At 38.4% G+C, this 27,619-nt stretch overlaps 1 protein-coding gene across 3 annotated transcripts in view; it reads left to right on the forward strand.

Annotated features, from left to right (window-relative positions):
- Positions 1-5,567: 5,567 nt before the first annotated feature.
- The window catches only part of LOC145999776 (telomerase protein component 1-like), a 374,109-nt gene continuing 352,057 nt past the window's right edge, over positions 5,568-27,619 (forward strand). The window contains exons 1-4 of one of the 3 annotated variants that reach the window (XM_083137076.1): positions 5,568-5,665; positions 8,166-8,770; positions 18,088-18,222; positions 25,935-26,096. In XM_083137076.1, coding sequence (XP_082993202.1) covers positions 8,192-8,770; positions 18,088-18,222; positions 25,935-26,096 — 876 coding nt within the window. In that variant the 5' untranslated portion in view covers positions 5,568-5,665; positions 8,166-8,191. Of the gene's footprint in view, positions 5,666-5,805; positions 5,850-6,045; positions 6,123-8,165; positions 8,771-18,087; positions 18,223-25,934; positions 26,097-27,619 lie in introns of those variants that run through there. The other 2 variants (XM_083137078.1, XM_083137077.1) reach the window with 2 other exon arrangements.

Raw genomic sequence — 27,619 nt, forward strand, 5'->3', positions numbered from 1 at the left:
GTAGAAGCAGTTCAAAACTGTTTCTACTCATTATACTTCAGGGAAGAGGAAATCAAACAAAGCACTAATGCTCCAGTAGTCTGATAATTTTGGTACTTTGATCACCACAAAATTTTAAAACAGCGTGATATTCGGAAAGAACAAGACAAAATGTGGTAACACAAAGCGAATAATTACGTGTATGAAATCATATACACGTGGCATACAACGTCAAATTGAAAACCTACGCCGCGTGTATAGAAATGCATACACACCACAAAAACCTCAACAATGGGCTTAATTTCAATTGTATTGAGATATTATGCATACACATTTCATTCACAGTCGGTCAGTAACAAGAAAATCGGATTGGCCCAGAAGAGATACATTTTCAGTTACACGGTGGCAGTCAATGTGTTAAATTTTCCAATGAAATAAAATAAATGTGGAGGCTACATGAACGTCCCTGAAAAGAGGCAGAGAAGGGTCAGATATATTTCCTGAAGGCATGCTCACTCTTAATAAATATCATACAAAAAATACATATTTGTGGCAGAACACTACAGGGTGAGTCATAAGTCTCCATACAAATGGTGAAAACGGTGACTAGTGTTTATTTTTCCTTTTCAGGCAGGTGAAGCAATGGAAAAGAGATTCCACCAACCAGGGGTGGGCACGGGTGGGCAAGCGCCCACCCAAAAATTCCTGTGCCCACCCGATTGCTCACCCAATCAAATTTAATACATATATACAATTAGGGAAAAGTAAACGGTTCTGTAAGTATAGGCTGGTCCTCACTCCATGCATATCTTACTTGTGAATATTGTAGATACTAGAAAGTTCACAAGTTTCATCCCATAACGAGCTTTGCTGTCATTTGGCGAATTTTCTAATAAGTAAGTTTACAAAGATTAGAGCAAATATCTTGTTGAATTAAATTAATGGAAGCTTTTCTCTCTACTTCCTAAATTTTGTCATTGGAGAGCTAAAGACACTATCAGACCTCTTTTTTAAAATGTAATCTAATGAACACTGCTATGATTAGAAGCAATCATCAGGCTTAGTAAGTTTTATGGGATACTCACAATTATGAGGTATGCGATATGATCAAGAGTTCATTAGGATTTAGTAGGATTTGGAGGGTTGCAGCTCCCAGCCTTCAATGTAGAAAAATTGCTTTGAAATCAGCCATATATTGAAAAAAAAATATTAGGAATGTCAAAAATATTGAAAACTATAACTAACCATCTGACATGACTTGGTTTATAGACTAACTGAAACTGTTCATACATTGGAGTGAGTTCTTGATGTTGTCAGCACCGACCCTCCACATAAATCTTGGCCTGGATATGAGTATCATCAAAGTAATAAACAATAAACAAACAAAAAACATCTTCTTTGCCTTAATCACAATGATGAGTATGATTGATGATGATGAAGGAACACTCACAAAAACACCCATGCTCAGACTGGGATTCGAACCCGGGACCCCTGGCATCATAACGCACTGCGATAACCACTCCATGTGTAATTCGATGTGTCACTTTCTATATTCTATCACAGTTTTTTTTTTACATAACTGTCATCTTTAAATTATGCAATGTCCCTAAAATTACAATTCTTAATTTGTTCTAATTAATAACAAGTAATCACAATCACTACCATACCGAGGTGACCAAATTTTAATGTAACAATTTTGTTTTTCAAAAAATCTATAGTATTACTGAACTGATATAATTGTGGCTAGCACTATTTTCAAGTTCTCTTCCAACATATAAATTTTTACTATCAGTTATGCACTTCTTATGATTAACGTGCATGAATTTCAAAGAAGATGAAGAAAGGGGTGGAAAGAAACTTTGACTCGAGGCTGTTAGAGACCTATAATGAGGCAGACAAATTAAAGAAAAAAATTAATAATTAGGTCAATAATCCAGGAGTGATTTTTTTTAAAGTCCACATGCTCAAATAGGCTAATTGTCACTAGATCTTCATTTTAAACTGTAGTCCTAACGAGTGTCCATTGACTTCCACTGGAGATTGAGCCCAGGACCCCTTAATTATAAGATGAGCGTTATGTGATCGGAGAGGCGTTATACAGAAAGAACTCCATCAACGGTATCAATTTATCATTACATAAGATGCGTCCATTTAAGAGGTGGATTATACTATTATTATGACTGGCCCATGGAGGTCCGCAGCATTTCTTCGAGGGAGAGACAAGCATGGTAACTTGTTCCAGAAGAGGCAAACAAGACATATTCCCCCGATAATAGTACTGCTCCCTCAAGAAAACACTTATTAAAATGGAAGCTATCATGTTCCTGCATGCAGCACCCTTCCAATATATAATTAAGAAATAACTGTGTATGAAATGAAATATAGGATATGTCTGTAATGAATAAGTCTATGGTAGGACGTATTTTCCAGGAGGGCGTGCCCCACTTGCAGCCCCTCCTACCAGACACCCATGGATTGGCTTGAGATTTAAACCATTTCTTTTGCGTACAGACAAAAATATTTGAGACTTAGATAAAACCACGTCGTCGTTAGCGGAATTATCTATTGATAAAAAATTAAGCATTGTAGAGTTGAAATTACTACCTCAACTTTTGTTGACACTCTATTTGTGGAAAATAATCAAGACTTATTTGACTCATTGTTATATTTCAAGTCGAATTTTTACTAGTTTTGACCAATGGTGACGGTGAGATTGAATGGTAATTAGATGAACGTCATGAAGGGATGAACACAAACACGCAAGGATAGACTGAACACCAAGAGGATAATCTTGACTGCGGTTACAGGCGCCAGAGATTCATTTGCCTACAAGGATACAGTTTCCAGGATGTACTATTCACGAAGGAGGTTGACATTTGATTTGATTTATTGTTTGAAGTACACTTTATGCACAGTAAGGCTAATCGGGACTGGTCCTACAGTTTAAAGTGGGTTCCGAACCACTTGTGCCTCCACCGGGTATCGAACCCGGGACCCCTTGATTATAAGGCGATGACGCTACCACTGTGCCATCGGGGAGGCCTGGTTGACATTTGAGTGTGTTCGAGAAGGTGACACTTACAGCCCAAATGATCTGCAAAAAAGATACCATGATTAGGTTTGATGAATTCCTTGTGTCCAAATCGGGAAATCTCGAGTGAGAGAGATGGGAAGGGGCAGGGGGAGTGTTAGTCAAACTCACCTAATGCCTTACATTTGTACTGCCCACCCTAATTTATCAATGTACAGCTTCTGCCCACCCGGTCGAAAAATTCTGGCCCCGCCCCTGCCACCAACGAAGGAAGAACGGATTGACATCATTCTGTTTGCTGGAAGTGGTACCACCCGTCATGTAGCACGTACATTCAACGCAACCCACAGAACACAGATAACCCATGACACCGTGGCCAAAATTCAGGAGGACAGGTTCCGTCGATGACGAAAGCAGGCCTGGAAGAACAAAGACAGCAACAGATGAAAGGAGGGTAATGCAGGTGCCACGGTGTCATAGGTTATCTGTGTTGTGTGGGTTGCATTGAATGTACGTGCTACATGATGGGTGGTACCACTCCCATCTAACAGAATGATGTCAATCCGTTCTTCCTTCGTTAGTGGCATCTCTTTTTCATTAGTTCACCTGCCTGAAAAGGAAAAATAAACATTAGTCACCATTTTCACCATTTGTATGGAGACTTATGACTCACCTTGTAGTATTCTGGCACAAATATGTATTTTTCATATGATATTTATTAAGAGTGAGCATGCCTTCAGGAAATATATCTGACCCTTCTCTGCCTTCCCGCTCCTTTTGTATACATAACCAATTTTATGTGAAAATTATGAAATATAATTTTATACTTAATATATCATCAAGGTTCAATTACATTTCCTATGATGTAGCATGCATCTGGGCACTCCTAAGGACGACTTCACACTGAAGCTACGTGTCGATTGATGATTTCACTAATGAAATGCATGCTTGCGGTCCGGTACAAGTCTGCATTCGATTGCTGAAATCCTCAAGTGACACAAGTCACATGTCACCTGTGAGAGATTTTTAAGACTGATGCGACATATGACGCATGTAGCTTGGGATCAAGCCAATCACAACAACAATGTTTCACATCATAGCTGCATGACAGGTGGCACAAGCCTGCATTGGATTAGAGAAATCCTAAGGGAGAATTCACACCAAAGCGATGTGCGACACATGCTGCTTGTGAAAGGGCCAATCAGCAGTAATGTTTCACACTGTAGCAGCATGACAGGCTCCGTTCGATTGCTGAAATCTTCAAGCGACATGCCTTGCTTCAGTGTGAATTTTCCCTAAAGCAACCTGAATTGAGTGTCGCTTCGGTGTGAAATTCCCACTGAAGGGACTCGTGTCGCTTTGGACTTGGGAACAAACCAATCAACATCAACGTTTCACATTGTAGCCAGATGACAGGCTGGCCAAGCCTACGTTCAATTGGTAAAATTCTTAATCAACACGTGTCTAGTGGAAATCAACCTTCAGAAATAATTGGAACCTTTGGAACCAAAGTGACACGACAAGCTGCATGCATCATTTGCCGCTTGGACTGCGTGTTTTTTTCAATGGTGTGCATCTTGTGCTTCTGTTTGTTGTTCACACACAATACAATCTCATGAACAAGGAGTGCATGTTGCTTCGGTCTGAAAGTAGCCTTCAGCGCTCGAAGTGTCTTAGTCGAGTGTGGAGATAGGTGGGAGGATACTTTTATAGATCAACATGGATGCAGTAAGTGGGGGGGGGGGGGTTATATGAACGTCCAGGGGACAGGATGCTTGACCCTCCTGGAAAGTGAATGTCAACCTAAAATTACATATTTCACACATATTTCATTTTAGCCACATTAAAATTTGCATTAATTATTGTAAGAGCATTGCAGGAACACGATAAGTTCAAACTGACGTAATTTATTTTATTAGGGTAATTGGAGAAACATTGGCGCACACAGGGCCACGATTGTCTAAAGAGGTTTTACATGTATATTCTTTAGTAGTCTGTTATTTTGCCATTTTTTCGTGCCTTTGATGTTCTTTTTTAGGAATATTGGGACAAAGGGGAGTTATGACCACCGATCATTCCCCTCGGGCACGCCACTGTGGGGGTTCATGTGCGATGCCTGTTTAAATTATCCTGCTTTATACACATTTACTTAGCTGGGTAGATGGCCCCTTCCACGCTTTTCACCCCACAATTCAAGAATTACCTTACAAAAAATAGATAGGTGGGCCAGATTTTAGAATATGGGAGTGCCGAAAATACATCGAGGTTTAAAAGTTAATACAGAATATTGAATATTATGTAAAGTTATTAATTATGCCATTATACGTTACTCAAAATATATATATTCTGGGGTAGCCGTTTTTTGAGCTGAAGGTAGTGGGCCACCCTGGTCCCCTTCCAGCTACGCTCCTGTATAACAACCGAAAAAAGTACAATAAATCTATAATGCTCAAGATAATCTTTCAACGGTTTTTATTAAATTGATGTTTCTTTCTTAAGTTCTGTAATGATTGAAAAAATATCGACATCTGCTGGCTTTTTCCTTCCTTGTTTTTACGCCACCACACACAAACTAGTTTCAACCCACAGATTGGCAATAGTTGTGCAACAACCAGATGTATGTGATTCGTGACACAGTGCAAGAGGTGCAAGACGGTAGGTCTATCTCTGCGGTGATTTAAATCTAAATATTAACATGTAAGATTTATAATTAGAATAAGTTTATTTCATTTTATGTATTTGTATAATTTTTCGACTTGCGAAATTTAACAAGACTTCATCTTTATAGCCTGTGTCATTGAAGGAAATCGTGTAGATAACTGGAAATATTTTCTCACTGGTATGTGGGCGGGGTTTGATATTTGTGGTTCTGGTTGTTGTAAAATTACAGATTTAATTATGGTTTAACGTAAGCAATAAAGACATCGTGAACTTTGATATAAGGAAATGCATATATTATTTGATAAGCCTTCTCTGATTCTAGATGAAAAATGTCATACAAGAAATGACAGTTTTCCTCGTTTATAGTCTGTGCCGTTGCCAGGTAACCTTTTCTGTTTTCCACTTGCACTTTTCAGTGTTTGCTTAGGAAAGGTTTTAAGGTTTTAACAATGTAAGAATTACATATGGAGCGATTTGAAATATAGAAACATACTTGATAAGTCTATTTTATTTGCAGTCGTGTCTTATTGTAGTGTATTTTTCCAAACAAGTTCAAATTTCCATACATCTACGCCCCCCTATATAGAACATAACTAATGGGTCCGATATTTAAAGAGTCCCCCATCGAATTTCTGAAACAGTGATTATCTTCATTAGGTGGCGGCTATTTTCACCAGGTCTCATGATTCATCACTGTGTGTGGATTTTTTCACGTTCTCTTGTAATATTTGCGGTACTAATTTACTATTCCCCGAACAGATTTCAGTAACAGTATGGTATAGGGAAAACACAATTCTTCAAATTTAGAGGAGAAACTACGTACGGAACTGAGTTTCTGTAGACTTTTGAAAGCTCGTAGAAGTGTTTTCTCCCCTTGTTCAACTTATTCGGCCGGTAAATCATGTATTTTTCGACAATAATGTCTCTCCGATGCACAAAAGCTCTTGCCTCCATTACGTTCGACTACGTGAACCAAATGTTCCATGCATTCAATGATGTAACCCTCGGTCAGTGTTTCCAAACTCGCCATTGTTTTGCCAGAACATGACAATTTAAGACAATTTTAACCATGTTTGCCTAACCTTGCGTGCATGGTTTATGGGCCTATTTATGAATGGTTTGTGGGGCTATCCGTGAATGGTGTGTGGGGCTATTTATGAATGGTTCGTGGGGCTATTTATGAATGGTTCGTGGGGCTATTTATGAATGGTTTGTGAGGCTATCCATGCATGGTTTGTGGGGCTATCCATGAATGGTATGTGAGGCTACACGTGCGTGGTTCGTGGGGCTATCCGTGCATGGTTCGTGGGGTTTTCGAACCTGGAAAAAAATATACAAAATGAGTAACACGAAAGTAGGTATTTTTTGGTGAAGGTTGCAACACTGCAAACCCACTGATCATCGGCAAAGTTTAAATGCTGACCAAGGCAAACTTTTATTGTAGAAAAGATTTATACACTAAAATGAAATGTTTTCACCCTCTAACAGGGTCTTCTTCAGACAAAGATTCACAATAATTTGATTTCTAAAATTTATGGTTATTTTCTCTCAACAAGAGCAGCAAGAATATAAGTATTTTTTAATGTATATTTTCGACTGTCAAGACAAAATTTCTTCGAGTGTCTTTGAGTTTTGTATATTTTGAATAAGGACATAATACTTCATCTGGCCATACATTTCAGAAAAGTTTGCAGGTATAGCCAAATAATCACTTACAATTCAAGTCTTCAAGAACGGGTACAGTCGGGCACCAATAGCTGTTCACAGTGAGATATGCTTAATGGCAGAACCAGGAATGGTACTTGAACAGGCAATCTTCAGTCTTGCACAGTTTGAACTTTGTAATGATGATCTAATTTTAAGGTTCGATATTCTCGAGGGAAAAAAAGTTACCATGACTTGTGCCCCAACTCTTGTACAGTGTGTGGCACAAAAATTGTTTTTGTTTTCGTTATAAGGGTTTCTGTAATGGTATTTGCAACACTTATAGATTGTCCTTTGCATTGCCAATGTACACCATTTACAGACATGGATCACTGGAGCGGAGATCAACATGATGCAACTGTAAGTGTGTTCTATAAAAATGGCTCTGTTGCTGCTGCAGGATGAGAATATCAATGTTATTTTAATCTCGGGAGACATGATCCTATTCAATCGACCAATGCAATCAGGATGTGGGTGAAGAACTTTGAAGCGACGGGAAGAAACCGACATGTTTCAGATGTTGGAACGTGCTATGGGTCATTTCAGTCACAGATTGTCCGAGTGTCAACGACGAAATGCTGGTCATCTCCAGGAGAACATTTTCAAAACATAAACGTGACTGTGCATATTTCTTAAATGGCAATGTGCAATGATGTAGTTGATGAGTTTGTATTTTTTTTAAAGATAAAATGTAGTATTAGTTTCACTGCATTTAAAAAAGCCATTTTTTTTGCTATACAATTTTTAATCTTTGCTTCTGAATTTTATTTACATGCATCTTTTGTTGCAGGTGCAAGTAAATGCCGATAGCGGCTGATGAACATTTTCAACATGAAGGAGAAAAGTAGTCCCAACATCATGGAAGTAACAAGAAGCGGAGTGAGCCAGGAGCCACTGGAAATAAACAGGCTGAAAAATCCCTTGCTGCAAAAACACAGCATCTCTTTAGTGAACCCACTCCTACAGTCCCCCCTCACAGATACTAAAGGCTGTAGCCTAGTCACAAAATCCGTGCTACCCCTTACAAATCCTTTCCTGAAGAATCCATTTTTGTCCGGTAAACAAGGCACACTGAGTGTGTCGGTGAAGCGTTTGAAAAGAGATACGTGGTATTCAGCATGCCAGTACAGTTTTGCAACTCCGAGCGCTGCTTTGGTGCTACCGAGACCTGAGGTTGCAGCTGCTGGAGTAGCAAGTGTAAGTGCAATGGAAGATAGCAAGAAACTCCTGTTGTCAGATGAATTTGAAGTTACTGCGATGCCTTCATATGAAAATTTAACGATATCAGAGGATGATGACAGTCATTTCCAGGCAGTGTCTATCAGGTTTACCCCTTACACCAGGGATAGCATCCGAGTAAACAAGGAGAGGATGAAGAAAATAAATGCAGCAAAGGTAAGTTGAAAATTTTATCCTTAAACCCATTCCGGACGAGTGACAAGATAGCTTGTCATACAACTACTGTCCAATAAGACATACAAAGGGTTTAGCCCATTGTTCGCTATAAAATTCTATTATCAATGAACGACGGGCTCTAATTGCACTTCATCTCTATAGTTCAAATCACAGACCCTGACACCTTCTGTAAACAAAACCACCTGTATGCAGAAAGCATTGCAAACTCATAGAAGTAAAATAATCCACACGAAAATCCAGCGTTGTTACAGGATTCATTACGTAAGGTAAAACAATGGCAAATTTGTAGTATGGGATACGCTGCCGCAAATGACGTCTCACTTTAAACCCAATGCTCTTTCTTTTTTTACTTATTGCTTCACCTTTATGGTTAACTCTTTACACCAGTAATCATTTCCAATAAATTTGGCTTCTTTCTTTGAATATATTTTACTTGCATTTTTTAGACAAAGTGATATAACATGGTAATGTATATTTCTAAAGTTTGATATAGATAGGAGTGTATTTGAAATTTGTTTGTACATTTTATGTAAATTGTATCTTATGTAAATAAAATATATAATGGGCATAAACAGCCATATGCATTGCTGTAAGTCCAATAAATATATTGATGATGAACAAAACAAGACAAAAAGTTCGTAAATTTATTGCGGTTGGAAACTTTGACAAGCATCCTAATAACTATTTTTGTTCCGCCAAATATAGTGCACTTCGTAAAATAACTTGGTGACATGGCAAGGCAAGATAAGTGTGAACATTTTGTAGTAATATAACTTTCAATGAGCGTAGAGATTTGTGTACATACTGATATTTTATAACATTGATTATTTTCTAAAAATAATCATGTGAACAGCAAGGAAGTAGTGCAACTTAGTAATATTGCCTGACTTAGCCTTAGAAAAATAACATGCCGAGTTCTATGCGTGAGGGAAAGTCTCCGTTTACTCCGAGCTTGTTTTCAAAACACCAGCAAGGACAGACTTTGAAAAGGGGTGAGAAACAGATTCTACTCAATATTTATGTAACGTTCTGTCAGTAGTATCCTGAGAAACCAGTAAATGAAGTGGTTAAGTTGGTATCCCAGTGCAGTGGTGTGTCAATGTCTGCAGTTTTAAGGGTTATGAAAGAGAGAATGACAGGGAGAGTAACAATGTATGCGGCTGCATATTCGTCTGATGTTTTGAGAATGGGTTCTCACATTCAGAGGCTCTTATATAAAATGAATAGGTGCGGCGAACTATGAGTGTAACAGCAGATGATTGCGGTCATGGATCAGCTGACGCACAGTGATACATCGAATCGGTGAGACCGTTTGTTTACAGAAGGTCTCAGGGATGGTGATTTAGACCTTTGTGCACATGTATTGTAACCACCTTTTAAAAATTCCAGCCACTAGATGTTGTGTTTTCTTTGTTCCTGAATTGTAATTGTTTCGAATTTCTTTGCACTTTTGCTTATAATCATGAACAGTGGTGTGCCCAAGGGGAGGTTGGTGGGGTTTATACCCCCCCCCCTTTGTCCCCGTATTCCTTAAAAAAAGAACGTCAAAGGTAGGAGAAGATGGCAAAATGAGAGCTGGCTACCAGAAGAAGTGTACGTAACCCTCCCTTTCGAAAATCCTGGGCACGCCACTGATCATGAGAATAGCATTGAATAATTTATATCCACATTGTGCAAATTTTTTATCAGGATTCTGCTTTTTATTTCACATTTAGTAATGATTTCAGTCCCAAGAAGTTTTTTTCAGTGATTTTTATTAATTTATGTATTGAAAATATCTTTTCACTAACTATTATCTCTGGATCAAGACTGCACATAGAGGCAGAGAAGGGGGAGCAATCGAGTGAGCAGAGCGAAGCAGTACACACTGCTGGGAAGGGTGGTAACTGCAGTTGCTTTCCCCCCTTCATGCAATACCATCCCCTCTTGCATGTTCATTGGTGGAGCCGTCTCGAGTCACTACTTGTGCAGAGACTTATTTACGTTCATTTGCTCCAGAGATACAGATCAGGATATAGCAACATATTTTCTATGATTTTCTGAAAAGCAGGAAAAAGCCACCTTCTCCTGGGGATAAACTGTATTTTCAGGCCTGGCCGGAAAGGGTTAAAAGTATTTCCTGTGTGATTATGAGTAAACATTGAAGAATTTACGAGATAAACCTAACCAACAACTTTGCACAGTAGTTTAAGTCCACTTTATCCTAAAATGGGCTGGTCGCGACTGATTATTGTTTTATTTTCTATTGTGGTTCACTCCAATGCGGCACGTGTATAATTTTTTGAAAAAGCAGCATAAACATCACAAATAATACAGTAAAACAACAAGTGTTTGAGGTAAGATCTCTCTTTCTTTGCGCACATAAAATTATAGTGTTGCAAAGACAGTGACGTGCGGTGACGTCGACACTTGGGGTAGCAGTCAGTGGTGTGCTCAAGGGGGGGGTTGGTGTGGGTCACACCCCTCCCCCCTTTTGGGCCCAGTATTCCTAAAAAAAGAAGAATGCCAGTAACAGGAAAAGATTGCAAAATGATGAATGAGTACTAAAAAAGTACACGTAATCCCCACCCACATTCGAAAATAAAAAACGATTTGATTTGACTCTAAGCCAGAGATCCTGGGTTCGAATCTCGGCTTGGCCATGGGTATTCTTTTGTGTGTGTCCCTTCATCAATTTTATCGTACCAAAAGTGGCGGAAAAGCGAATTAAAATAAACCAAATCAAGCAATCAATCAATTATTTGATTTCATTTTTGTTACTTAGCGTCGCTTTTTTGTCACATTTTGTTCATTGCGAAGATGATGCCATAAAATTAATGAAGGGACAAACACAAAGATCAACCATGCCCAGGTCGGGGTTCGAACCCAGAACTCCTGATGTCGTAGCACGCTGTGATAACCACTCCCCCACGTTTGGTTGATTTGGTGTTTTAAGTCCACTTTATGCACAGAAACAAAACAAGTATCAAAACACACTTTTTTGTAGTTTCTTCAATAATATTCATTTGGCTTCTTGAGTCCTGAGATACATTTTCATTCCACATTATTTCATTATTCACTGCAGAGTACAACACACAGGAACAAGAATGCGCGCTCATCACGGGTTCGAATCCTGGCCTGGATTGTTCATATGAGGTTCCTTCATCAATTTCATCATATCATCACTCATCCTTTTCGCGATAACCAAATGTGGCAGAAAAGCGAAGTAAAATAAACCAAACCAACAACAATATGAACGCACGTTCTTGCCCAAATAAATACATCCGTTAGAGGCCAAGAGATTAGTATATTTAAATAAAACACTACTAAAACTAGAGTGAGAGAGAGCCTGAGGACATATTTGTAATTTAATCATTATATATTCCATATTTGAAAAAAAAAGAAAGGAAACATAACATTATTGTCTGCACATAACACGTTCCCATTTCATAAATAATAAAACTACATCCCATATTATACATACGTACATATTGTACAACGTGTAAAAGGTTGTGTAAATACAGAGAACATAAGTACTGCAGAAAATTTTACCCTGAGTTCTTTAGAGGATTTACAAAAACATCTATGAGAAACCAATCCCCTATCTGTCCTATAGGAGATAGACTGGGGGACCTGAAAGGGCGAGGGGACAAGAGAGGTAGAGGTAGAAATCTTCCTTTTCATTGGGTAGGCCGTTTCTACCTGGAAACTGGTCTGGCGGACTAAGAGCGAGCTAGGGTATCCACAGCCAGATTTGCCCGCGGATCACGTCGATGGACGACAAGCGCGTGGAAAAGGAAGTGTTGCATATGAACTGTGGCTTTAACAAGACAATAAATATTGTCATTTGAAAATAATTAGAGACGTGAGATTGATTGATCTATCTCTGCTAGACTAGCTACTCCTCAGTGCACGTCACTGTGCAAAGAATTGAAACAATACACATGTGTAAACAATTTTCAAATGTTGTAGCTATTGTTAATCTCTTGGGACAAAAGTGACACTTTAACAACAGAGATCTCTCATTGTTTCCCTAGAGGGTTGTAATTTTATTCATTTAGTGTCGCTTTTCTTCCACTTTTGGTCCACCATGATTGGATGAAATAGATGAGGATCACAAAGAACACTCATGCCCAGGCTGGGATTCCAACCTGGGAATGTCGGTGGAGAGTCCGAAAGTCTACCACAAAGGCAGCAATATCCTTAAGGGTCATTCCATGTCAAATCATCGAGAATTTTGTAAGAATGTCACCCACCAACTCAGATTTTGATTAAATTCGGTATACTTATAGAAATTTTGATGCTGATTACAAAAATGATAACTCTTTTGAGATTGGTCAAAGGGTTCAGAAGTTACATGCTTTTTAAAATTTCCATGTACGCCACTTCCGGCTCCACTTTGAATGACACGCATTAGGTTATAAATGATCGTATATTCCCTCAGGGTTGACGCAGAACCTTCAAGTTTGTTTTCTTTTGTTCAGAAAGAGAGTAAGCTTTCATTTAAATAAGGTTTCAGATGAGTGTATCAATAATCATGTATTTTTATGTATAGTTGCATGTATTTTTTTAGAAAGAGAAATGACTAACTTCAAGAGCAAATTTCATGCAATGCCCCCCCTTCAATTTCTCCCCAATTTTATATGTAGGTAGCTCAGAGCATGTACTAATGCCTGATGGAAAAATTTGGATGGGCGGTTGAGAGACAGGGCGATAAAAAAATCATTTGCATCAAATAACATTAAAAGTTAATCTCATTAAAAATGCTTATGTGTTTAGCAGAAAGCCTGAAGTACAATAGGTTTTAAGTTATAATAATCAAAATTTCTGTTCACCATGTGTGAAGGTAAGCAAGCATAGGCGTAACCTGGCAGGGCAGAGGAAAGTGCTTGCCACCTCCCAAACTTATTGATTAATTAAAATTTACAAATAATAATTACAGTGGAACCCCAATTTTAAGTTTCTCGATTTTACATTTTTCTTCATTTTACATTCAAACTTGGTGGTCCCAACATAGCAAATTGCTAACAAATTTTCCTCGGTTCGGACGGGGCTCTCCGAACATATCCTTGACAAAGGCCATGTAATCGCCAAACGGAAAGTGCTTAGGGGAGAGGAAAAACCTATAAGAAGGAATGTATATGAAGGGTCGTATATATGTAAGGGAAGAGAGAATAAATTAAACAGGGCCGATGGGAATATCGATGAGATGTGGGGGAAGATGTTCAAGAAGTGGCATGGGAAGGAATACGTAAAAATAGGATTTAACGTAACCCTGGAAGTAGCACGCCAAGCTCAAATGGAAGAGGAATTCATGCTGGACTTGATATGAACTGTAATGGAGGAGAAATGGGGGGGGGGGAATTGCAGGGGAAATAGAGGAGAAAGAGAGGGGAAGGGCCCAACCTCGTGCTCTACGAGGAAACATTAGAGTATTGCAGCATACGTGGACCTTGGCTATTCACAGTTTTAAAGTTTTAACATTCGAAGTAGCAGTTTCTAATTGGTGAAGCATCATGGTAGTCGGACGTGCACCTGTAATGGGTTTTAGATTTTTTAATTTTTTTATTCTTATTAGGGATGGGACCGATTAATCGGTACTCTATCGGTATCGGCCGTTATAGGCATATCGGTGTATCGGTAAAATTACCGATTATTTTACCGATCCGATATATTGATAAATATCTTATAATTTAGTGCAAAATTCTGCCATTTTGTTGTAATTTTTATGGATAATTTCCATGCTCTTCTTTCTAAAAAGTAAATGTCTAAATATTTAGCTTCTCTTGCACTGCAGTCACCTCAAAACACACAGTTATTAAAGAGATCAATGAACATTTCAGGTTCTTCAAGGACCATTTCTAATTTTATATCGGATCGGTAGAATATCGGTTATCGGTATCGGTAAATTTTATATCGGTACTTTATCGGTATTGGCCAAAATTTCATATCGGCCCATCCCTAATTCTTATTATTATTAAAAAAAAGGTAAAGTGTGCTTAGCACTACATGAAGGCATATATGGGGTGTGGAGGTAACACCCCTCACTTTATACGGTCGTGAGTTGGGGTGATGTGATCAGCATCACGCCCCTGACCGCCTTTACCCCCCAGGGTTTCCCCCAGGTACCCATGTCATTCGATGCTGCTATTATTATTATTATTATTATTATTATTATTATTTTTTAAACCACACACCTTTTACCAATCCTATATCCTGTTCCTATGGTGAGTTCGACGTTATGATTTATACATAACCTAAACGTGAGCAGCCTGAGGAAAGGAGTAGTTGCATTCCGAAACGTCGCAGGAGTTACCTAGATACTTGCAAAACGTAAGTTATTAATATATATATATTAAATTTGTGAGTAATTTGCACAACTTTCATCATGAAGCCTTTCAAAAGCCTAGGAATACTTCATGGACAATGAACAAAGAATTGGTTTTACGTGTGTGTTTTAAATCATTCGTAATATGACGTTCGTTTTAATTTAAACATTCAGTGGGGCGATTAGGAGGAGCGGGAAGTGGGGGATGCAGTTCCCCCACCACATTTTGCCACTTTTTGCCCCCGCACTATGGCCTCTTTATGCCAAGCCTTTTCTACCAAGAAAAAAGTATATTGACATTGCCCCTCAAATGTTGTCACCCACTCGCCCCTACTGCAAACATTCAGATAGATTTGTCAGTTGCACAAACCTTGTAAGCTAAGAAAAGTTACCCCCAAGGAGTAAGAGAACTCTTTCAGTCAAAAACTCATACAATTAAACTACTATGCTCAGGAATATGCATTTAAATTACAGGAAACATCATGATTGTCTACCATTGCACTTTATATCACTGTTGCCGAATACATAAAATCAAGTATGTGCCTTGTATTTTTTTTTATATTCACGAAGGACAAAATGTGATGCATCACAAGCTTAAACCTAATTCACATTTGTTTCATTATGCACTCCTCACAAAAATTTTGGAATATTGTTATACACTATCTACCAAAAAGTAATTGGGCACCTATGATGGTGGTTAATTTAGGATCTAATTTGAATCATTTAGTATCAATTTGTGGGACCACTGGTGGTTGTTCGTGGCACAATGAACTCACAGGCATACTGTACAATACTAGACAATGAAATGCTCCCAACCTTGTGGCATTTTTACGGAATGAACCCCTGTTACTTCCAGGATGACAATGTTAGGTGGCATGTTTCGGAGGCTACTATGCAGTGGTATGCCGACAACAATGTTCACCGATTGGTCTGGCTTGCACAGAGTCCTCATCTCAATCCCATAGAACACCTTTGGGAGGCATTGGACTGGCGGGTGAGGTCTTGGGAGATGCGGCCAAATTCCATTGTCCAACTGAGTGAGATCTTGCAAGAGGAATGGTGACACATTCCAATGGACGTCCTCCACGAACTAGTAGAGAGCATGCCTGACAGAGTGGCTGCTGTTATAGCAGCAAGAGATGGCTCCACGAGGTTCTAACAGGGTTCGCACCACCAGACAACCATTTTGTACACGTGCCCAATTACTTTTTGGTAGATAGTGTATTAGGCACAAGTTTGGAATATTAATATGTTAGGCAATAGGTGATAGGCACCGTGGCATGTGTTTGCGAAAAGACGGTAATGTCCACCAGACAGATGTGTATTGTTGCATTCCAAGACCGTGTCTATCACCTGTTGTCTAACGTAACAATATTCTAAACTTTTTGTGAGGAGTATTAATATGCTTGAACGAATGTGACTGTGAATGTATGGCTGCCCATGGATAAACACTTCGTTGAAATAATTGTGTCCATCAGGGACAAAGCGAAAGGAAATGGAACAAGTTGCGAGAATAGATTAGAAAAGAATGAAGAGGAAAATCTGAAATGGAAAGAAGCAAGAAGAAAATCGGTATTGTAAGAGAGAGGGGTTACATATATTTCTTACATGCACATATATATGGTCTTAAATTTATACTGCCCACCCTAATCTATCAATATGGAGCTTCTGCCCACCCGGTCAAAAAATTCTGGTGCCGCCCCTGCAAAAGAGCTTACCTTGAATTCAAGAGGTCGTGGTTTGTTATCTGGTGGAGGCACATACTCGTTCAGATTACATTTTAAACTGTAGCTTCAGTCCTGCTTGGCTTTTCTGTGCATAAAATGGACTTTAACACATTCGGGTCTGGCCTCATAATACTGCATTTTTACCTCTGGTCTGCTGTTTTTTGTTGTTTTTCAAAAAAACATAGAAAAAATATTTTTAATTTGTTTTTATTTACCACACATTTCTTAAATCTACAAGACTTCCTCTTTTCAATTAACAAAAATTTGTTAAATTTTCTTTTCATTTTCAGACATTTTTGAATATTTTTTTCAGCAATGTTTTATGAAAAAAAAAGTTCAACATTCTAACAAATGTAAATATAGAGATATTTTAAGTTCGTAATCTGGAAATTTCAATAATTAACTACATAAACTATCAATACATCTTTTGAATCTTGCATAAGAATACTTCTTACGTACACATAACAAAAAATAATTACAAATTACAGCTTTTATATTAAAAAGTGGCTGCAGGACAGGACCAGACGATGTATCAGTTGGTTCTGCGTCATCTGTAAAAATTAAACAAATAAATAAACAAACTAACTAAATAAATAAAATAAATTTTCATTTGACATACACTATACAAAATAATAAATGGAAAAACTAAAAATACATCAGTGCATGTAGGAGAATCAAGCAAGAGGCAAGATGAATAGACCCAAAAAAATTACCTCTTCTCACTTCATTCATAAAATACTAGAGTTTGCAACACTGTTTATATTGTCAACAATTAATTATTACGAATATAACCTACCTTCCAAATCTTCAAATTCATCTGCATCATCAAAATTGTCGCTAACTTCAAACTCTGAGGCGGAATCCTCATGCAGAATTTCCGCTATGCAGTCTGGATCTAACGACGCCATTCTAAACAATACAACGCCATTCTAAACAATACAACGTACATCAACCCGACAACAAACAGTCACAGGTGCGAGATAAAAATAGCACATGTGTCACCTAGCGGTCGGAATTTCAACAGAGGGGCTTGAATGAACACGCACATGAGACGAAGTACGAACATAGCCCGTAATTCAATTGGCAAAGCGATTGCATACCGCAGGACCGTCTATGTCCGTCGTTCGTCCACATTTACTTTAAGTGCACTGTGGGCTATTCCCGTCGTGAGATCCCTATGTGTTAAAAAACAAAACACAAACTTGAAGTTTCACAAAAAATTGTATACACTTTTTGTTGTATAACTTCCTCTTTCATTTCAGATCAAATTTATCAACGTGGTTTCATCTGCTCTGATTGGTGCACCTTCTCTAAAAAGTGGAAAGGATCAATTTTCCAAACAACTGATTGCAATTGCAAACGAAGTAGCTGAACATGATCCTGAGTTCATCTTAAAGGTACTGTAGAACAGTAATTTTAAAGACTAAACCCCAACGCTTTAATTATTTTGATGTTTTCATCACTCTTTTTAATTGTGTTCAATGTATTTTAAAACTTGGGCTGAGCCAATACCAATGTATCAGTATTGGCCAATACCAGTTGATACTTTTCGGGCATTTTCTTATTTCACAGGGTATGCAATTTTGTGGAGTATAATTATCCTGGAAAGACTGCAAAATTTGATTTTTTTTTAAAAAAAAATTGCACCAGTTTTGCATGGGAAGATGGATTTTATTATTTTTTATAAAATGTCTTTTAATATTCTGAAGTAATTCTTGAGTATTTTAAAGCAAAATTCTTGGTAAATTGATGCATATAATTAGAGTGACATATTTACACACTAATATTGATCAATATTTTGAACAACTTTCAAATACCGTAGTTCTTCGAATCGAAGACTCCATCGAATCTAAGGCGCACCTGAATTTTCGCCTCATTTTTTCAGAAAAAAAAATCTTCGACCTTAAGGTGCAGGAATATGCACAAAGACGTTCATATTTTAACCTTTGCAGGGTTTATTTAAACATTTATAGGGTACATGTTTATTTGTTTACAAATACCTATACGGCACTTTACCTTGCAACAGTGGTAACTTCTGTTTTTACAATTTTTTGTTTATTTAAACATCCATAGGGTACATGTTTATTTGTTTATTTAAACATCCATAGGGTACATGTTTATTTGTTTATTTAAACATCCATAGGGTACATGTTTATTTGTTTACAAATACGGTATATTGTACTTTACCTTGCAAAACATATTTACTCTTTGTAACTACCAATGTTAGAGACTGCAGTAGATTCTATGTTGTACGTGCATGAAATACATATATTGTAGTATATACATCGAATCGAAGATGCCATCGAATCTAAGGTGCACCTGAATTTTGGACGTCTAAAATCTGACAAAATCCTGCACCTTGGATTTGAAGAACTACGGTATTACAATTTTCAAGTATCGGTATGTGTGGGAATAGCTAAGGGTATCGGTTCAAAGTGGTTTCAGCTCACAGAGCCAAAGCTGGATTTTGTTGGGTAACATGTAGTCATTGCAACTGTCCTTATTTTCCCATTCCATGATTCTTCTAAAAAAGTGTTCCTATATTGCTACAGTCTTTTCTTACAGGAATTATGTTAGTTTTTTGACTGCACAGTTAATTTCTTAATTTGAATGATGACATTTTATCCTCGATGTCTTACGTCCAGTTTGGTTCTTTGTATCATCAGCATTTAAGTGTTTGTAGAAGCTTATCAATTTTTTTCTGGTGCTAGATACCGTAAGTGGTTAGAGAACCTTTTGCGAAGCAGTACAACTTACAGGGTGACAATTAATGAACTATATGAAATAAAACGGAAATTTAGTGACAAACCACGTAGTACACAAACTGTATTGCACATGTAAACGGCACTACAGACATTCGGATTTAGGTTATGACATGTTCGATATGTCTGCCATCTCTGGCGATGATGTGGGGCAGACGAACAGCAAAATTCTGCCTGACCCGCTGAAGTGTTGAAACATCGATGACCTCCTGAATGGCAGTTTTCAGCTTGGCAGTGGTTTTGGGGTTATTTCTGTACACCTTGTCCTTAACATAGCCCCCTTCCAGTGGCCTCTGCGTACCCCAGAGCCAGAATGCGGTCCCCAAAATACTCCTCCAGGACATATTCACTTGCAAATGGCCGACATCAACACGTTGTGTACGCATACTAATTCCCATCATGCCCTGTGGCCAGCCATGCAGTTTGGACGTCATCACGCGAACCGTTCAGAAATTATGACGGTTTTATTTCATATATTTCATTAATTGTCACCCTGTATATCAGAATCAATCTTTCTGAATTCATGGAGACTTTTCAAAAATTCAAAATATTGTCGAGGAGGTTTCACAGCATTTGATACATTCATTCAAGCTTTTTCATGCAGAGTTATTAGGAAAATGTATTACAGTATTTTCTACTTCCGTTAAAGCAAATTCGTATGAGAAAAAAAAATCTTCACGCAGTAAATGCCTCATCTGCCCATCTAGCATAGTAAAAAACTCCAGGAGGTCTAAATGAAATTCGTGGTGGAACATAGTAGGGTTATTCAAAGTTGACTAGGACTTATATTTCTAGGGAAAAAGGTGAAAGTTCTACAAGCACCAAACGATGTCATTTTTTAAAAAATATTGGTCCTGAGCATCCCGCCACCTCTTGTCATTGATGTGTGAGTTCCCTGAATCCTTTGGCACACAAGGAAGTTGCAGGATATCCTGATAATCACTGAGGGCTACATCCGGAGTGTAAGGGCTTGGAAAATACCTCCCTGTTCATTTGGGCAAGAGTTGTTGCTGTCTTATTAACTGTGTGGTGCTGGGCATTGTCATGATGAAAAATTACATTTTCAGACATATTCCTGGTTGCAAATGGCACCTTCATCAATGTGCAGTAATACTAGGCATTAATTCTCATCCTTTCTGCAAAAAAATCCACATGAATAACAACTTACATGTCCTAGTCAGACGAATGGGTCCATGCAGTTTTTTCGTACACTTTTGCCCATGACATTGTTCCCCATACTGTGTTTGCAATCTTCTCAAAATTTAATCTGGATTAAACTACTACTTAATTCACTCTTCTGTGACTCTGATTTACATTTTGGAAAACAAATTCTAATGTGCAATTCATTGTGTACGAGCCATGATGGTCCTGTCAGTAGGCTGTCTGACTGCCTCATGTGAGACCTGGGTCAATTCCTGGGGTAGGTGGGTTGGAATTTTTCAGGCCTCATCCCTGCATAAAGCAGATCTTGGGTTCACCCAGCCTCAAATAAATGGGTACCGGTGGACAGCCATTTGGGGGTGGTTGTAAAGGCAAACCAGAGGATGGTGCTGATCACATCATCTCTGAAAATGACCGAGATCGAGAATTTGTTGGACCCTGCATACACATTCCCTATTTGTACCTTCATGTTACAGTGCAACTACAACTTACTTACCTACCTTTTCGTGTCCATGGCATATTGGTCTTGCATGCTAGATTTGGAATTCACTGTATTAACACTAGGTCATTCATCTCGAAAATGTCTGAAAGAATGGTCGTTTGAGCCTCCCACTCTCGATTGATTTAATTTATTTTACTTCGCATTTTGTGCCTCTTGGCTAATTTGCGAAGATGGGGATGAGTGATGAATGGAGGTTCACAAACAACCAAGCCTGAGCGGGATTCGAACCTGGGGCCCTTGGCATCGCAGCGCGATGTGCTAACTACTCTGCCACAGGGTCCGGCCCTCCCACTCTCGAGGATGTTACGGATAGGATTTCAATGTGACAATAATCGTAGCCTATATGTAGAAACCCACCGTGGTAGTTTCAGCCCATAACCATCTTTGTCATTTTCATAAGATAGACTAAACTACATTTTAACATGGGGATGATGAATTTGTTCACGTAATTTTCAATTTCAATGCATCTTTCAATTCACGGTCCATATTTGAGGGCCTACTACGAGGCACAAATTACGGTTTTACGTGAAGTATTGGGCTTCGAGCGTATTCCACTTGTTTTGCCTGTTCGAGCATTATTCAATTGAGCGCAGCAGCTGTCAATTTCATATGTTTTCATGCATCGTCCGTGCGGACTATTGAACACACTAGCAAAAAGCATTTTGTAGGTATTGTTGCATATTACTCACAAATCCAGAATATAAAAAAGGAACGTTAAAAACTGTACTTACGTGTGCGAGTATATTGTTTCTACTGTAGAACGACGTTTCGGAGATTGACTATCTCCTTCTTCAGGTTCGTATAAAAAACGGTACTTAGCGTACTGCGTCGAAATGTAATATGAGGATTGTGGATAAGGGTTGGTTTGGATACATTTAAAATGTTATGTTTTTGCACTAGAGGAACGTAAAAAGCTTGTCGTTCACCAAAAAGACTTGCACAATAAACCTATTCACAGGTAAAAAAGTTAAAAAAGTTAAAAATCTAAAAAACCTGCATGAATCACTATACAACTTGCAGGTTCGGCCATTCCTACCCAACTGTGCATCCTAATCCACACGAAGGTCAGTTCTCCATGGATGTTTCCCCCTCCCCTTTATTTTCTCATTTCCCCTTATTACGTCACAAATCCAACGTAAATTCACGTTCTTCCCGTGCCACTTGTATAACTTCCGGAGTGACGTGGAAACCAATATTGGGTTCAATCTTCCAGGCCTTGTCCCATTTTTTGAGGAAATTGATCCACCCTTTTTCCAAATTTCCTTCGTCCCTATTAAGATTATTCTTCCCCCCCTACAAATATTTGCCGTTTCATACATGTTTCTTCCTAACTTCCTCCCCTCGTTTCTAATTATCTCTTTTTTTGCGATTCTATGCCCACTTTCCAAAATATGTTCTGAGAGACCCGTTTTGGGAACTTTTTTTCCTTATATCCTTTTCATGAAAATTAGAAACAATATACTTGCACACGTAAGTACAGTTTTTAATGTTCCTTTTTTATATACTAGCAAAAAGCCCTCAATGCAACACTCTAGTTCAAATGTCCAGTATTCAATGCCGATGTGTAGCAAGAAAAAGCTCTTATTTTATTGGCGAGACCCCACTCTTCCATGATATGGTATACAGTAATGCTTGCTCTTGCACAAATGCTGATGGCTCTCCAATTAACCCTTAATCAACGGAGCATGTTTGCCAGTGAACCAGCAAACTACAGGTTTGTACCAGATGTGTTTTCAGTGGGAAATTTAAACTTCCGCATGCTTTTAAATATAACGTTATATCTCTGGAACTAAGAACACTAGAATTACAAATTGGGCTATAAGCCTGCCATAGAAAAAACAATTTTCCATATTCAGTTATAAGAAGAAAGAAAAAACTATTTTTTTCACAAACTTTCAGATTTTTCGGACCCCCATGTTCACAATGCCGAGACGTGAAAGAACTAAACTGTACTTGCATATTGTCTGATATATTTTCCATTTCCAAAAACAATGTACACTTATTGCTTCCCCTTGCTAAAACACCAGAATTCAGAAAAGAAGGATGCCAAAATCAATAAAAAAATACCAAAAAATGCAAAATACACATAATTTTGCAGACATCGCCTCCCCCACAAATATAGTAAGAATGTAATTAAATTGTACTAATTGCTAATAACTAGGGCTCGGAAGTTGAAGACCTAAAAATATAAAAAAAGGTCCTAAAAAAGGAAAAAAGGACGTATAAAAGTGATCCAAATTAATTAATAATTTCAGTTCTAATTACATATTTAATGAATATGCACGGCACCTCCTTATCTGACTTAAGATCTTTGCAGGCGCGTTCTGTCTGGTCGTATACACCGTGCTGAAAGCTTCAAAAACAAGAAAAAGTTGCCACTTGCAGCACGACCTTCCAGACAAGTTACGGTTAAAGGATCTTGTACCGTACCTGCTTCAGTCGTCCAAAAATGTTTTTCTCTCGTTTCAGGGATGGTTCAAATATATTTATTTATCTTTTTTTATTATTTCCTTACTACAGAAAGGATGTTTAAGAGGTGATGAACTGATGATGATTCGAATTGAGAATGGGCAGTAAATACGTAGTCGAAAGAAGGTGAAGTTACAAAGAAATGCTGTTAAGACCTAAAAAAAGGCTAAAAAAGGACCAATAAGTCAATAAATGCCGAAGAAGGCAAAAAAGGACAAATAAATCCTAGCTTTTTCTGAACTACAATGACCCAAAATGAACATATATTATGTTGGGCCTCGTCTTCGGACACTAGGAAAGAAAAGGATTTTTCCTCAACTTCCGAGCACTACTACGAGCCACATCCAGAAAGTAAGTTTCCCTATTTTTTTAAAAAAAAAACCAACACAGTTTCAGGAAACCATTTATTGGCAACAGGTACAGCAAAGGTTCAGCTATTTTTCAACATAGCAACCACCAGAATTGAGACACTTGTCGTATCGTGGTATCAACTTTTGGATCCCACTGTCGTAGAACTCTGCCGCCTGTGAATGGAACCAGCGTGTGACAGACATCTTCAGCTCTTCGTCGTTGCCAAAACGCTAACCGGAGGACAGGAATTTCTTGAGGTGCAAGAAAACGTGAAAATTGCTGGGAGCCAGATCAGGACTGTAAGGTGGATCATCAAACAACTCCCAGCCAAATTCCGTCAAAACAGCTGCTGTGCGCCGAGCCGTATTTGGACGAGCATTGTCAGAGCTGACGATGAATGTCAATTGGCGCAATGCTTTGTGCATTCAGGAACTTTATCACCAACCGAACCTCGCATGCGGCGGGAGAAGGAATACGAGCTTCCACTTCGGACCACTGCTGCCTCGCTACTGGTGCCGGGTGGGATCTGTCCGCCTGGCATATGATTGATACGTCTAAGCTCTGCTGCGCATGCGCAATTTACATGGCTCATTATGTTTAATTTCACGGGAAAAAAATAGGGAAACTTACTTTCTGGATGCGCCTCGTAATTACGTACCTCAAGACTCATGCAGAATGTATCTTCGACCATTTTCCGAGTCATAGTATGTTCTAAAAGTTACATACTATAAGGAAAAGCTCCTTGTTCCATTATGGAACAAGCTGTAGTTAACAGAAATACCTGTTCTTACATCATGAAACAAGCCATACCTGTTCTTACATCATAGAACAAACCATAGTTTAAGGATTAAATTGCTTCGTTCTTCTGTTATAGATAATAAAAACTAGTACTTTGCCATCTAATTCTTTCTTATTCATTGTAGGAGCTTCTTTGCACTCCACGGTTGAAAGTTGAAAGTAGAATTTTGATGCTTTTAAGTGGCAACCTTGTAAAGAGTCAGTCTAATATGTGTGTACAACATATTCAATCATATGAAATCTTAAAGTATGCCTTTTTGTATCTCGAGACATCTATTAACATAATGCTATAACTGCAGATTTGATTGACACAGTGCATATTTCACTGCAAGCTTAGGTATCTTGGAGAATATTAATGGCATTAACCCTGGAGCACTAGTGCCAAGTCATACAGACCCAAGCCACATGTTTTTGCAAATATTTTTTGGTGGGTGTGGCTTAGAGAAAGGTGCTTTCGTGTAGCTTCCTGCCTTCACCTCCCAGGTATTGAGTGGATTTGACCATTCACTAGACGATATTGTTGGCAGAGAAAAAGGCAGTTTGGGTCTGTGCTCGTGTTATACAAATGTGATACTAATTGTATTGTAAAAGACCTTTGTTTCGTGTTTCTGCAGGTGACGAATAACATTGACACTCACAGGTTATTGTTATATACTATAGGTTATTATAATATTGAGCAAATGCGTTGATCACAATGGCAAGTGAATGAGATTATGGACGAATTAGACTTCTAGAAGAAAGCTGTGGCAGTAATCCAGATGAGGAGTTTTTGATTCTTGATGAGTTTGACCAAGTTGAAGAGGATTTTTGAAATAAACATACCTTTTTGAAATAAAAAAATGTTACATGAAATATTAAAATCATAAAAATTTCATTTTTTCAAAAGATATACAAGATTATATTGTCAAATACAAAAATGGGTCTGTGAGACTAGGCGCCAGTGCTGAAGCTACATTAATGGGCGCCAGTGCTGCAGAGTTAAGAAGGTTTTCAGACTGTTAAGATTGATCTTGTGGTGTTTGGCAAATTCATACAAATGTTACATTTTTTTCCATTCCTTCCATAGGTTGCATTTTACACAAGAAATGAACTGAACATCAGGACAGTCACCAATTTTCTGCTGGCATATGCAGCATATAATAAGTCATGCAGGTACTACCTGAAGAAATATTTCGGAGGTGCTGTACGTTTGCCTTCTGATTGGATTGATGTTGCTGATTTGTACCAGGTAAAGAGAACACTGTATTGTTTTCCTCATTTACTGTCAATCTGATGAAATTAAATTTGCACTGAGCTGCGTTAGCTCAGTCATAAGGGCGTTGACTACCATGGGAGAGACCCGGGTTCGATCCCCAGCAGGGGAGAACCGGGATTTTTTCCACCAGCTCAAGCAGCTTCGGCACCCACCCAGCGTCGTACAAAGTTGGTACCTGGAGGAAACTGGGGGGTAAAGGTGGCCAGGGGCATGGTGCTGATCACATCACCCCCACCTTCGGCTGTGATCAAGATAGTGTGGGGTCCAAACTCCACATCCCTTATATGACTTCATGGTGTGGTGCAAAGCACATGGGAGCACTTTACTTTTTTTTTTACTGAGCTGATACTAGTGCTTATGTATTGGTGTTGGTATCTATGGTCGTCGCCAGAAATGTTTGTAGCCGGGTGTCAGGCAATTGATCAAACTTGAATACTAGAGATTATAACAATAATAACTTGTGATTATTATTATAAATAATAACTATTATAAACTCAATATAGTAAACTAATGTTAGTGGAATTTATTATTATTTATTTATTTATTTAAAACAGTATTTTGTAGCGGTAGTTTGCCCCCCTAGAATTGATTTCCATCCAAGGTTGGGGTGGAACAATAACCGTTGCTCCGTGTGGTTGCACCCCTTCCCCATAGTTGCTTTGAACTTTAATCGGCTTGAAAAATACTTTATTTTCTTTAAGAGTATAATATCGTTTAATAATGGTGATAAGATTCCTCTACACTAAATTTCTAGGTGAAAGTATAATAATGCAGGGACATGGACGTCTGGAAGGGGGAGCAAGGATGGCCACAGGGAATTGTATTTCCATTATTAGCAATAGAATTTACAAGCTTTCTGCTTTTTTTGTAACTTGAAATTAACAATCTCAATTTCCAGTGGGGTTGGGTCGATGGACCTGTTGGACTCCCCCTCCACCTGCTACCCATGTTGGTATCAGAAAGTATTGGTAGGAATTTATTTGCCAATACTGGCCAGTACTTCATTGGTATTTTGGTCTTTGACTAGGTCCACACAAATCCTGCACAATCTTTTAGTGAGCTCTAGTTATCTTGGAAGCAAAAATTCAAAGTTTCCATTCATTTTACACCAGCATTGTGTGATAAACTGGATAAGGTGAGGGCCGTTGCCTTGCTGACTGTGCAGAGTCGAGTGGAATATTCTTGTTGCTCGGCTCTGCATCCAGTAGAAGTTGGGCTGAATGTGCGTTTAACCGGCAAGCTTCAGAGTCATGTTTTAACAAAATGGATATTTTGATTATCATGCTCCCAATTCCTTCATCAATATATATTACCTGTATTAGTTGGACATTGCTTTATCTGCATTATATGGATATCCTAATTATCTATTCATGTTAGAGGGAATAAAAATGCGGTTGCTAATTAGAAGATTTAAGTGAGTACTAAAAAGATTTCCGCGAACCTTACTTGTAAATGTTCTATTAATTTCGATGGCCTCTTCCACCATCCACTTGGGA

This window comes from Lepisma saccharinum, chromosome 15 (genome assembly GCF_977018435.1).
Source record: "Lepisma saccharinum chromosome 15, izLepSacc3.1, whole genome shotgun sequence".
Taxonomy (NCBI): Eukaryota; Metazoa; Arthropoda; class Insecta; order Zygentoma; family Lepismatidae; genus Lepisma; species Lepisma saccharinum.